Below are 12,719 nucleotides of genomic sequence, written 5' to 3'. Positions count from 1 at the left end.
GCTTGGCAGGGACCTTAAAGCGCATCCCTGCCGCGGCAGAGACACCTTCCACCAGCCCAGGCTGCTCCCAGCCCCAGTGCCCAGCCCGGCATCGGGCACGTCAGGGCTGCAGGGGCAGCCGCAGCCGCCCCGGGCCCGCTGTGCCAGGGCCCGCAGGGAGGCATTTGGCGGGCCGGCCGCAGCGTGAGGGCGGGCGGCGCCGGCGCCGAGGGCGCGGAGGGCGGGCCCGGCCGGGCGGGCCCCGCGCGGGCGGGAAGCGCCGCTCCGCCCCGCGCGCGCCATGGCGCTGTCCCAGCCCGGGCCGCGGCAGCCCGAGCAGCCGTCAGCGCGCCGCCCGCAGCAGCTGCAGGTGGGGGCCGCGGGAGGACAGGGCATGGGAGGGGACCCGGGGCCGGCGGGAGAGGGGACACGAGCGGAGCTGGGCTGTGAGGGGAGAGAGCGGGGCAGATGAGGAGCGGGGCGGGCCGGGTTCAGGGCCCGCCGGTGCCGGGGCTCCGGCCGCGGGTCCCCGCCGACTGCCGTTCGTGCCCGCAGGAGTCCACCCCGTCAGGCCCCGCCGGAACGCCTTCGCCCCAGCAGGAGTCCTCCTCGCCGGGCCCCGCCGAGCCCCGTTCACCTCCGCAGGAGTGCGCCCCGGCGGGCCCTGCCGAGCCGCGTTCGCCCCTTCAGGAGTCCCTCCTGTCGGGCCATTCCGAGCCCCGTTCGCCCCTTCAGGAGTCCCTCCCGGCGGCCTCTTCCGAGCCCCGTTCGCCCCAACAGGAGTCCCTCCCGGCGGCCTCTTCCGAGCCCCGTTCGCCCCTTCAGGAGTCCCTCCCGGCGGCCTCTTCCGAGCCCTGTTCGTCCGAGCAGGCGTCCCTCCTGTCGGACCCCGCCGAGCCCCGTTCGCCCCTTCAGGAGTCCCTCCTGTCGGGCCATTCCGAGCCCCGTTCGCCCCTTCAGGAGTCCCTCCCGGCGGCCTCTTCCGAGCCCTGTTCGTCCGAGCAGGCGTCCCTCTTGTCGGGCCATTCCGAGCCCCTTTCGCCCCCGCGGGAGTCACTCCTGTCGGGCCCCGCCGAGCCCCGTTCTCCCCCGCGAGAGTCGCCCCCGGCGGGCCCCGCCGAGCCCCGTTCTCCCCAGCTGGACTCGCCCCCGGCGGGCCGGGGTCCGGGCGCGGCCGCGGGGCTGGGCCGGCAGCTGCGGGTGGTGCTGACGCCGCTGCCCGCGGCGGCCTGGCCGCGGCCCCAGAAGCGGCTGCTGAGCGCCCGCTCCCCGGCCGGCAAGAGGCTGCGCCTGGAGCCCGACAGCGGCCCCAGGGCCGCCCCCGGCTCCCCGCCCGGCCCCAGCTCGGCTGCCCGCGGCCAGGACTGGCTGCGGGATGCGGACAGCGACGGCAGCGACGCGGGAGACGCGGCTCCGGTGAGTACCCGGCCCCCGGCGAGCATCTTTATAGAGTAAAGCTTTCAAGTGTTTTTCGTCTGTAAGTAGATTTTATTCCCCCTTCTTAACCTCTGGCTGGCAGTGTCCTACTTCATCTTACCCTTTTACTAAAGTTTTAAGTTCTTTATTGAGTCTCTTTTTCATTGCTTTCATTATTAAATTTTTTATACAGTTCTCTTCATAGAGTTAATGCCAGAGTAAGTTTTGTAAAGCAAACTGGACCTGTATGGACAGATTTTGATACATGACCATCCCAATTTGTATGGTCTTACATTTCTTATTATATTTGTTAAAAATAATGTAATCAGTTTAGAGGTTCACTTCCCTGAGCCCGGGACCACTCTTGCAGCCATGTAACTGTATGATGGAGAGTGACTGTCTTTTCATTCTGTAGGATGGATACTCCCACCTATCAGCCTATGAAAGGAAAAGACTAAAGAACATCACAGAAAATGCTAAATTCTTTGCTGCTCTAAAGCTGCATGAGGTTTGTATTGGATCTAAATAGCATTAAAATGCTCTTTCCAAGTGTCAGAATTACACTGTCATCTCTCCTGGTGTGAAACCCTTTCCTCACTGGGCAGCTGTATATGAGGAAAGCCATGAAAATCACAGAATCCTGGAGTGTTTGGAAAGGACCTTAAGGCTCCTTTCATTCCACCCCTGCCATGGGTAGGGACACCTCCCAAAGTCTGGGGTGCTCCAAGCCCCATCCAGCCTGGCCTGGAACACTTAGAGGAATGGGGCACCACAGTTTATTTCTTCTTACTATAAATAATTGCAGTAAGTTCATCGCTGCCTTGAGATAATTGTATTTTATACAGGTTAATTCTTTAGGCTCATTATCTATAATTAGTCTCTTTTTTTCTCTTTAAGTCAGCTGCAAGACTCAACCAACTTACCACTAAAAGGCAATCTCAGGTCACTAAAAGGTACAGTAACAGTAGATGAGATTTATATCCTCGGTTTTTCATTGTGGGAGGGAAACAAATGTTGGGAAAAGGTGAGGGGAAAAAGAGAGGGTGTGACCAAGGTGCAAGGGAGAGAGTAACCAGTAAACGTGGAGGAGAAGACATTGGCTGTGGCAAAACAGTGCCAGGTCAGGCAGATGAGCTGAAGCCCAAGTAAAGAGTGAGCTGTGTGATGGGAGAAGGTGGGAATGGCTGGGCTGATAATGATGAGGAGAGCTGGGAAGGGATGCAGAGAAACAGGGGCAGCACCTGCGTGTGCATTGCGGAGTGCTGGTGGCTTTGTTCCTCGCTGTCATGGATGGAAAAGCAGGCCCAGGAGGGGCTGGTGCCAGCCAGCTGTGCCTTGGGTCTGTCCCTAACCTCTGCTGTGTAGCTGAGGTGTTCTGGTTGTTCCAGGCCCAAGCCTAAGAAGGTGGAGGACGAGGCAGCGCCGCGGCGATCCATGCGCCTGCTCAGGGTGGAGCCTCCGCTGGACATTCCGCTGCTGGACACGTTTTCCCGGCCAGAAGCAGAGGAATATGTGAGATGGGAAGGGCTGCAGCAGGGGAGGGTGCACAGCAGCTTTGGAAAGCCCCTGCTGGTGACGCCGATGGGTGGCACTGGGCATTGCGCTGGGGCTTTTGGGGGCTGTGACACAGGACAGGAAGGAAGGGTCACTTCTGTCACCCCGAGCAGGTGCCACGGTCTCACCACGAGCCAGGCAGTGCTCTGTGGCCCAGGCTGATGGCATGGTGCAGCTGGGGATCCACAGAAGTGTCCTGAGGTAGAACATCCCATACCAACAGCCCATGGAGCTGGGCAGCCTTATATCCAAAGGTTTATTACTCTGGTTTTTATTTCACTGTAACTTCTGAACTGGTTTTATTTTCCTGGGTAATATTTACCATCTCTTTGATGCAGTGATGGAGCAACAAGTAAAAGGCATGTTGTTCTGAGAGATGGGAATTTAAATCTTCCGTGGAGCTGTAGAATAGATTTGAATCTGTAGTAAAGGTCTTGCTGGAGTATCAGGAGAGGAAGAAACCCAGGGAGGCAGTGGGTCTGTGCTGCCAGTGAAATTATCTTTATCTTTTTAATAAGGTTATGATATCACCTTCTCTTTTTACTGTTTATTTCCTGTCCTGTTGTAGGCATGTTCTCAGAATGTCTGTTGAGGGGAAAGTACCAATTCACCTAGTTTGTGGTTTAGTTGGTTTGAGTTACAAAAATTGCCAATGTCCTCCCAGCCTCCAGTTCCAGTCGGACCTTTGCCCATGCTTCCAGAGGGTCAGGTGGCCAGCAGTAAAAGGACAGAGGCCTTACTGAGCACGTGGATGAGGATAAGTGAGGTATTCCTGGTTTTATTTGTTAATTTTGGGTCATGTAATTTCTCTTGGGCTCTGGTTTTGATTAGATACCTCATTTCTGTCTGCAGGTGAAAGCGGATGATGCTGAGCGGGGCACACCTGACATGAAGAGGTAATGTGAAAACAGCAGCCAGAACTGGGGGTTGTCTGGCCCCCCTTCCTTCCCTAGTGAACGTTTTGGTGATGGTTGTCATTTTGGTTTCCCAGGTACCAGGAGAGCCTGGGCAGCATGGTGCTGAGGGAGGAGAACATCAGGAAGGTGGTGAAATCCCGGGTGTGTTCCATGGCCATCCACCCTTCCGAAAGCACCATCCTCGTGGCAGCTGGAGACAAGTTTGGGCACGTTGGCCTCTGGAATGTGGTGAGTGGCTGATGTGCTCCTCACCTGAACAGGTGTGTGGCTCAGGACAGCTGCAGGTGGGGCATAGCCTGGGGTGGCATTTTGTCAGCCTCCTGAGAGTGTTTTAGGATTTTTCCATTCTTAGGGATAATACCTGGTGGTTGTCAAGAGTGATTGTCAGATGTTGCCAGAACGGCTTGCCCTTTTGCTCTCCCTTGTATTTTTCTGAAGTTTGAGAGCAGAATCGTCTTTGTGGGATGAACCAGAACTTGGTCCAAAATGACCTGTTCAGTTTCTTTTAAAATATCAAAATGATGAAGAGGAGACACAGGAGATCCTGGGTTCATGCAGTTTGGGTCACTAATTCGGCCTGAACTCTCAGTAACCCAGCGTGTCCATGTTTTGATGTGGTAGCAGAAACCAGCTGTGTGGCTGAAAATGAGCCAGGTGCTGCTGTCCAGATCCAGGGCTGGTGGCTGCAGTGGCACCAATTGCAGCAGGAAGTTGCAGCTTTCCATAATCGGGGACCAGAAGCAGTCTCACTGTCCATATCACCTGTGCTGTTGTCTCCTCTCACCCAGCACCCTCTGCCTCCTCCAGAAAACATTGAAAAGACAGAGCTTTGGCGTTGGGAGTTGTAGTCAGTAACAGAAATAGCTGCAGTGATCAGCACCTGTGTCTGTGGGATCTGTCGTTTTGCAGGGCTGCGGGACGGAGGAAGGAGCCCACATGTTCATCCCCCACAGCTTCCATGTGAACTGCATGCACTTCTCTCCCTGCAACCCTGCTCACTTGCTGTCCCTCAGCAATAACACTCTGCGCTGTGGCGATGTCACCAAGGCTGTCTTTGATGAGGTGAGGCACTGCTGGGAAGGTTTGGTCTGCTTGTACCAACTCATTCTTTGGTTGTTTTACTAACAGGAAAGTTCAGGTTCTAGTTCCACAAGGACATGTGAACCAACACATTAACATCACATAAAATAGGGAGATGTTTCCTACTCACCAAAACCCAGTGACAGCCTTGGTTCTCCCAGTTTCCAAGTTTACATTTCTGCACATGATTAAAAGTTTCTGGAGCACTGGAGAAGGGAAAGATAGCATTAATCCTCACTCAGTGTGTGCTCAAGGCCAACAGCTCTTTGACTGCTGGAACACTGAGGTGACCGTACCTTGTAGGAGCTCTGACAGGGAATTCGGAGTGTGCTGGTGCTGGTCTGGTTTGGATGGTTAATTGTCTCCTAATTATTTCCCCTGTGGAAAGCATCCTTGTTTCACAGAAGGGTTTACCTGCACAGCTGGATGAAGCTGTCACGTGGGCTGCATGGTTTTTAGTGAATTAAAGAGGGAAAAGATGAAACCCATAGCCCAGGGAGTGTTTGGGTGTTAGCACAATTGCCTGTTTATTTTAATTCTGGTGACATTTAACCTTCCCTGGGCTCAGGTCTGCAGGAGTGAGGAAGACTTGTCCTGCTTCGACTTCCTGGAAGAGAATGCCTGCACTGCCATAGTGAGTCAGTGGGCTGGGCCCGTGGCTCTTGTGGACAGACGGACGCCAGGGGTGTCCTCGGAGCTCTCTGTGGACATTGGCTTCAGGAGGATACGGACAGTCCACGTGCACCCCGTGAAAAAACAGTATTTCCTGGCTGCTGGGTCCGTGTACGTAGCCCAGCCTGAACTGGCTGTTTTCTCAGTGGTCTCTGGGCTGGGGAGAGCTGGGGCTGAGGGGGTTCTCAGCCTTGATTTACAGTCAGAGCTGTCTCGGTCCTTGTAGGAAACAAGGTTTCAGTCCTTAGCAGGATTTAAGGTGGGATTTGGTTTGATTTCCCAAATCAAATGGGGACAGATGGGCCCTGGTGGACTTAGTATGGAGGGCTGGTTGGGGTGGTTTTGTTACTCCCAAAATCCCTCAGAGCCACCATTTGAGTGGATATTGAGGCTCTGAACCAGCTCCCACACAGCCTGCCGTGCTCTGGAGCTCTTTTGGTGAATGAAGGATAATTCCTGAAGTGTTTGTGGTACCTGTTGCAGGGATGTTTGTGTTTTTGATGTTCGGTACCTTCGGAACACCAAGGAGAACAAGCCCCTGAGCACTCTGACAGGACACACCAAAAGTGTGGCCTCAGCCTATTTCTCACCTGTCACTGGCAGCAGGGTGGTGACCGTGTGTGCTGATGACAAGCTGAGGTAAGGCTGTGGTATTATTATTATTACTATTATTATTAATAATATTATTATTGTTGTTGTTGTTATTATTATTATTATTTCTCCTCCACATGACCCATCATCAAGCACCTTCTGTCTTTATCACTTTTAAAAAATTTAAAATATTTACTTGCATTAATATTTTTTATGTAGTTCTTGATGATCTTTTGGTTTGGTTGGTTTTTCCCCCAATTCTCATTTTCCCTTAGGATATTTAAAAGAAAAATATACAGGTACTGTTAATCTTTAAAAAACAAACAAAATCAAACCCCACAAAAACAGCCAGCCAAAACCTGGCTGGTGAACACAAACACAAAATGCTCAGAAACTAAATTTGTTTGTAGCTGGTACTTGAAATGATGATGGTATCAGCTCTTCTGTAAATAGCCTATCATTTCATCATTTGAGCTGCTGTGAGTTGCTCATGTTAGAGGTTCTTCTTCTTCTGGTTACTTTGTGACCGAATTCAGATGATGACCTGATTTTGCATGGGCTGGGCAGTTTTGGCCCCGAGGGGTGGGACCCCAAGTTCATGGGGTGGAGGAGCAGGTGGGATGCTGGGCTGGCCCTGGGGCCCTGCAGCCCCTCCAGAGCTGCCAGGGTGGGCTGCAGGTGCAGCTGAAGGCAGTTCCAGCTCCCTGAGCACATGCAGTGCTTCCAGCTGGGTGTCTGTGCACACTCCAGGGCCCCAGCTGCTCTGTGTGAGGCAGGGCTGGCTTTGTAGCACAGGTTCTTGGTGTTAATGTGCTCTTCTGTGCCCAGGGTCTACGACACCACGTCCTTGTCGTCCACTGTCACACTGCTCAGCTCCATCAGGTAAGGACAGCACACCTGGGCCAGGGCTGCTCCTGTGGAGGGACAGGACACAGGGAATGGCTGCACTGCCAGAGAGGATGGGATTTTGGGAAGGAATCGTTCCCTCTGAGGGTGGTGAGGCTCTGACACAGGGTGCCAGAGCAGCTGAGGCTGCCCCTGGATCTCTGGCAGTGCCCAGGGCCAGGCTGGACAGGGCTGGAGCAGTCTGGGACAGAGGAAGGTGTCCCTGACATGGCAGGGGTGGCACTGGGTCACCTCTAGGGTCTCTCCCAGCCCAAACCATTCTGGTATTCTTGTGCCATCCTGCCCATCCCAGGACAGGGATCCACTGCAGGGATCTGAGCACTGCAGCATGCGTGCTGAAGGTTTAGAAGGCAAGGGAGCAGATGGGACATAAATGATGATTTAAAATGCTGGATTCACAAGGAAGAATGTTCCTCTTCCCCTGCAGCCACAACAACAACACGGGCCGCTGGCTGAGCCGCTTCAGGGCCATCTGGGACCCCAAGCAGGAGCACTGCTTCCTGGTGGGCAGCATGGCACAGCCCAGGCAGATCGAGGTCTTCCAGGACACGGGGAAGCTGCTGCACTCCTTCTACAACGTGGACTGCCTCAACTCCGTGTGCTCCATCAACGTGGTCCACCCCAGCCAGAACATCCTGGTGGGAGGCAACTCCAGTGGCCGCCTCCACGTGTTCAAATAGAAGTGTCTTAGGTCTTCATTTTCTACCTTCCTGCACTGACTTTGTTTATTCTGTATTAAGCAGTTCTGAAGCTGATTGTTGTTTCTCAGGACAGAAGTGTACTTTGAAAGTCTTAAAATAAATAGTTTAAACTGCCTTTGGCACCCATGTCTTCCATGGAAATAAAAGTGATCCTTGAGCCCCCAGCTGCCTCAGCCACTCCTGGGGCTCCAGCTCCTTCCCTGGACATTCTCCAGCCCCTCAGTTCCTTCCTTGTGCTGAGGGGGCCAAAACTCCTGGGTGCATTTGTAAAATTGTGCTCCTGGAGTACAGAGACATGCGAGGGACTCACCTGCAGCTCTGCAACTCTCACTCCTGTGAGAAGCTGCTAAAAGACCAAATTTCTCACAGTTTGAGCTGTTTTCACAAGAAAAAATCAGAATCGCTGAACAAAGCTCATCCCGACTCTGCTTTTCATGATATTTAAATATTTATTTAAATTTAAAAATACTTTTCATGGCACCAATGATTTTATGCTAACTAAGGTATTGGATATGTAGAAAAAGGTACATTTTGAAGGAAAAAAAGATGTAACTTACAGTATTTGGCACATGAAAGGTTAATCTCTAGGTTTTCTTTATGAAAACTAAGAAATTCACATTTTCAGGTATTTTACTGTCTACTGCTGAAAGATGCAGTATGCTAGGACGAGATTCATGGGTTTCTGATCTCAGAACCTATGGAAACAACATTTTGATAGAAAGACGGGTAAAACTAACAGGGCCTGAAACACGCGACAGGATCTGGGAGCGACGGGAGAAACGGACAACGGAAAATCACCAATTCTCGTGGTTCTGCAGTAAAACGCTGGGGGACAGTGGCAGAGGTGACCTGGGGCTGGCACAGAGCGTTACCCGAGGAAAGCCAAGGTGGAAGGGCCCGGCTGGGGGCTCCGAGGACGTGTCCGAGCAGGATGGAGCACGTGGGATGGAGCTGTGCTGTCACACGTCACACAGAACATTGCCGTGAGGAGAGGAGGAGGAGGAGGAGGAGGAGGAAGGACGACACTGCAGCGTTAACCCGGGGTAAAAAATGTCAGCGTCGGGACGAGCACAACTGCATAGAAACATCAGCGCTATGGGCTGAGGTAGGAACACTACACTAAGAGTTAATTCTGCTATGTTGCATAAAACAGGATTATCGTGTAAAAAACTCGCTCCTCCGCCTCCTGGAGCCTTCCCCGGGGCTCCTGGAGCCTTCCCCGGGGCTCCTGCCGTGCTCTGGAGCCGGGGCTGGACCCCAGCCCTCCTCGGGCCTCGTGCTGAGAGCGCTGTGACACGGGCAGGGGGACTGTGTCCCCGACGGGACCTCTCCCCTTATTGCAGTGACAAGGAGCCCGCGGGGCCCAGCGTCACCGTCCCGCCCGCCGGTGGCTGCTGGGTGCTCAAAGACAACACGGACATCAGGCTTTGTAAAACTGCAGTTATGGCCCCAGCTTACAGAAAAATCTCTCCCTGAGATGAAATTAAACTTGCTCAGCTGTTTTCACCCTTCTGGTTTGTTTGGTTTTTTTTGTCTTTTTTTTTTTTTTTTTTTTGTCTTTTTTTTTTTTTTTTTTTTTTTTCTGACGTGTCCAACTTGTCACCCCAACCTGACCAGAACTGGCTGTTATTGCTGCCTGTGGATGGGCTGCTGCTGCTCCTGGTGACCAACAGCCTGGGGATCATCACCGGCACGATGAGTTGGGTTTATTGACTTGCACTCAACGATGGTCGGGACTAAAGGTGTCCATTGGCTTATTCAGTGTCACCTGCGCTTCCAAACTTGTGTCCTCTTGGGAAGAGTCCCAAAAGCAGAGCTCCTTCTCTGTCCCAAGCCCAGCAGGGCTCGGCTGGCCTTGGGCTCCCGGCGTTTTCTCTGAAACCTTTGCTCACTGGGAACCGCTCGGTAGCGGCACCCACTGTCACCCCATCCGTAAAGTAAAAAAAGACTGGATTAGATTTGATAACAAAATAGCATTTCCTTGTTAAAATAGACCTTGAAATGTCTCTCTTTCTTTTTTTTGTTTGTTTTTTTTTTGTTCTTTTTGCTTGGTTTTTTTACAAAACAGGAACAACTGGCGGAGGGTAAAGGTCATCCCAATAAATCTGACACAGTCACTTCAGCTCCACGCCAGGTTTGGCCGCGCGTGTCCGGCGTCCCCTGGCTTCCATGCTCCCCTGCCCTCGGGAGCACCGATGCTTCAAGGCTTGAAAAAGTGGCGAAGGGCCGAGTCCGCAGCGGGGCGAGGGCTCGGGAGGAGGGCACGGGGCATCCCGGAGCCTGGCGGCTGTGTCACCTCCTGGGAGGCTCCGTGAGCAGGGAGGGCTCTGCCAAGCGGTTCGTGGAGGGCGGGGGCGCGGGCACAGTGCGGATTGAGTACCGTAACAGTACACGAGTGTTAAATGAAACCTCAGTAGCACCATTGCTAAAGCTCCTGCGGAACGGCCCCGCCAGCCCCGGCCGGGGCGGCAGAGCAGAGAATCCAAATAATTCCCCTCTGCTCGGTGCTTCCCAAGTCGTGCGCGGGGGATCGGGACGGGAGGTGTTGTGCGGGCTCCGGGGCTGGGAGCATGGGGAGAAGGGGGCTCCGGGGGCTGCGCCCACCCTCCTCTTCCTCCCGGAAAGCCGCCTCCTCGCCGGCCGGGCTGGGGTCGGGAGGGGAGGGTTAGAGAGTGACGGCGGCAGGTCCAGGCCCCCGTGGTGGCTCCTGCCTTCAGGTGTCAATGAGCAGGTTTACCACGGCGCGGAGCTTGCAGGCAAACCATCGCCTGAGGGGACAAAAGTATTGGTAATGGAACTGCTCGAACTCTGGGGTCTGGCGGATATCGCGGAAAAAGGCAGTGTCAAGGTCGGACTCGGTAAGGACGATCAGGAGGAGGAGCAAAACAAAGAGGAGTCCAACTGTCACAAGGAGCAAACGGAGGACACTTAAAAGAAACTTATTCACCTGTTGGGCCTGTGCTGGCCCCAGGCCGCCGGCGCCCGGGCACAGCGCCCGCAGCTCGCCCTCCGCCTCTGCCGCCGGCGTGCCCGCCTCCGACTCCTTCTCCTCCTCGATGCTGCACGGGGCCCCGTTGGCCTGGCGCGACAGCAGCATCAGCTCCAGGCTGTGCTCGGCCACGGGTGTGGGCAGCACGCTGTCCGCGGGGCTGTAGCTCTCGTCGGCGATCACGGCCACCCGCTCGCTGCTCTCGGCGCGGCCGCTCCGGCCCGGGCCCGCGAAGGCGTCGCCGTGGGAAGCCGAGCGCACCGGGGTCGAGTGGGCGCTGTCACGGAGGGACTCCAGGCCTGGGGAGACAGGGCAGGGGACGCTCAGGGCGTGCAGGGGTTCCTCTCCCCAGCCGGAGCTGCCCGCACTGCCCACACCGGTGTCCCCGCGGGACAGAGCGCGGTGGCTGCCCTGGGTTGCTGCTGCGTGCTGTTGTTGGTCCTTCAGGACCTGCAGCCCCTTCAACAGGACCTGTCACTGTGGCGGTGACACCTCGACACCCGCCTGGCTTGTCACCGGCACCGCCAGCCGCTGGCTGCCAGCCGGGACCACGGCAGGGTCCGGGCTGTTCCACGGGCAATCACACACACCCGCGGGCTGCAGCTGCCCTGAGGTGACAGTGACAGCCCCCCGGCAGCTGCCCGCAGTGCTTGGGGCCCCTCTGCTGCTGGCACTGCCAGCCGTGGCACTGCAGCACCACGGGACAGGGTGACACAGGAGCGGGCTGGGGGCACGGCCATCGCAGGGATGGGGGGCAGAGATGAGAAGGTGCACGAGCAGAGGGTCGTGCTGGGCTGGTGGGGGTCCCTCAGCACACAGGGGAGATGTCCCCATCACATGCAGGAACACCTGCAGCACAGGCTGCTCTGAGTTCACCACAAACCAAATGTTTTATGTCGCTCACAGCCAAGCAGGAGCTGTGGCAGGAGCTCTGTGCCAGCCCCTGTGCCAGCTCCCAGCTTTGGTCCTTTGTGCCAAGGAACTCCTGCCCCTACCAACATCTCCTCTAAATCCCCAAATTCCAAGAAACCACACACATAAGGGACTTGTTTCAGGTGGTTCTGGCAGGCAGGGGGGGATAGGAACTCTGCTATTGCAGCGGCCCCAGCTCCAGGGAGGGTGTCTGAAGGTCATGGTGGGGACCAGCTGGTCCCCAGGGCCACCCTGCAGGCGGCTGGAGAGGGACGGGGCTGGACCTGTCACCGGGGGAAGAGCACAGTGCACTGAAGCACCTCGACATGCTGTCACCACGGCCTGGCTGCCGGAGGGTGAAGGGCAGCACCCGGAGCTCATCCGGCCGCATTCCCGGGGATTTGCAGCCTCTCCTTTGTGAGCGCTGCCCGGATGAGTGCCACAGCAGCGCCAGGCTCCCGGGCACTGAGGAGGGAACACGCTCTCACCCTGCCAGCTCTGCGCTCTCCCCTCTCATGGGAATGCTCCCCACGGCACCCACTGTGTCCCCAACACGGGGGACAGCCCCTGAGCGGGTGCCACCGCTCATCACCACAGTGACAGCCGTGCTGGCCCCCAGACCCAAACCCTCCTGCCATCTGCTCCCACAGGACTGGCAGCAAAACCTGGAAAATCCTGGAAATCCGAGTCCAGCCCCGCCACCAGAGCTGGTGTGGTAACAACAACCTGGAGCCCAGCCAGCCTGGGAGGCCCCAGCCCTCTCCCTGGCACATACCCTGCACCCCCATTCCTGCCCCCCTGCTCACCAGCCGACCACAGGAACCAAGTCCATGGGAACCCCGTGCAGCTGCAGGAGATCCCAGGAGATCCCAGCGTTACCTGGCTCGGGCGGCTCCCCGGCGCCGTCGGGAGCAGGGTGGCCGAGGCTGGGGGCAGCCGGCAGCAGCGGCAGGATGCCCAGGGCCCGGGAGAGCAGCCGCGGGCCCAGGGCCAGCACCCGCA

The 12,719-nt window shown here is 56.0% G+C and overlaps 2 protein-coding genes across 3 annotated transcripts in view; one reads left to right on the top strand and one right to left on the bottom strand.

The window, feature by feature from the left end:
• The first annotated feature begins 230 nt into the window (after window positions 1-230).
• On the top strand, window positions 231-7,930 carry WDR76 (WD repeat domain 76). The gene is made up of 13 exons (XM_064388493.1): window positions 231-349; window positions 535-1,395; window positions 1,811-1,903; window positions 2,293-2,348; window positions 2,784-2,907; window positions 3,614-3,715; window positions 3,802-3,845; window positions 3,941-4,094; window positions 4,776-4,928; window positions 5,515-5,729; window positions 6,102-6,257; window positions 7,038-7,091; window positions 7,543-7,930. The coding sequence occupies exons 1-13, from the start codon at window positions 281-283 to the stop codon at window positions 7,793-7,795; spliced, it is 2,334 nt and encodes a 777-aa protein (XP_064244563.1). The 5' UTR covers window positions 231-280; the 3' UTR covers window positions 7,796-7,930.
• Window positions 7,931-8,079: 149 nt separating this feature from the next.
• FRMD5 (FERM domain containing 5) overlaps window positions 8,080-12,719 on the bottom strand; it is a 61,357-nt gene continuing 56,717 nt past the window's right edge. The window contains exons 14-15 of one of the 2 annotated variants that reach the window (XM_064388495.1): window positions 10,764-11,104; window positions 8,080-10,584 (exon numbers count right to left, since the gene is read on the bottom strand). In XM_064388495.1, coding sequence (XP_064244565.1) covers window positions 10,537-10,584; window positions 10,764-11,104 — 389 coding nt within the window. In that variant the 3' untranslated portion in view covers window positions 8,080-10,536. Of the gene's footprint in view, window positions 11,105-12,719 lie in introns of both variants that reach the window. The other variant, XM_064388494.1, reaches the window with a different exon arrangement.

This window comes from Passer domesticus, chromosome 14, assembly GCF_036417665.1.
Source record: "Passer domesticus isolate bPasDom1 chromosome 14, bPasDom1.hap1, whole genome shotgun sequence".
Classification (NCBI taxonomy): domain Eukaryota; kingdom Metazoa; phylum Chordata; class Aves; order Passeriformes; family Passeridae; genus Passer; species Passer domesticus.
Note: the sequence above shows the minus strand (reverse complement) of the source record. Positions and strands in the feature narration are given on the sequence as shown.

Bases quoted from the DNA above. Each gene is read 5' to 3' on its own strand.
- WDR76 (XM_064388493.1), top strand. From the start codon at position 281: ATGGCGCTGTCCCAGCCCGGGCCGCGGCAGCCCGAGCAGCCGTCAGCG. The intron at 2,908-3,613 runs GTGAGATGGGAA...ATGTCCTCCCAG, and splicing joins GGCCAGAAGCAGAGGAATAT to CCTCCAGTTCCAGTCGGACC. The intron at 3,846-3,940 runs GTAATGTGAAAA...TTGGTTTCCCAG, and splicing joins GGCACACCTGACATGAAGAG to GTACCAGGAGAGCCTGGGCA.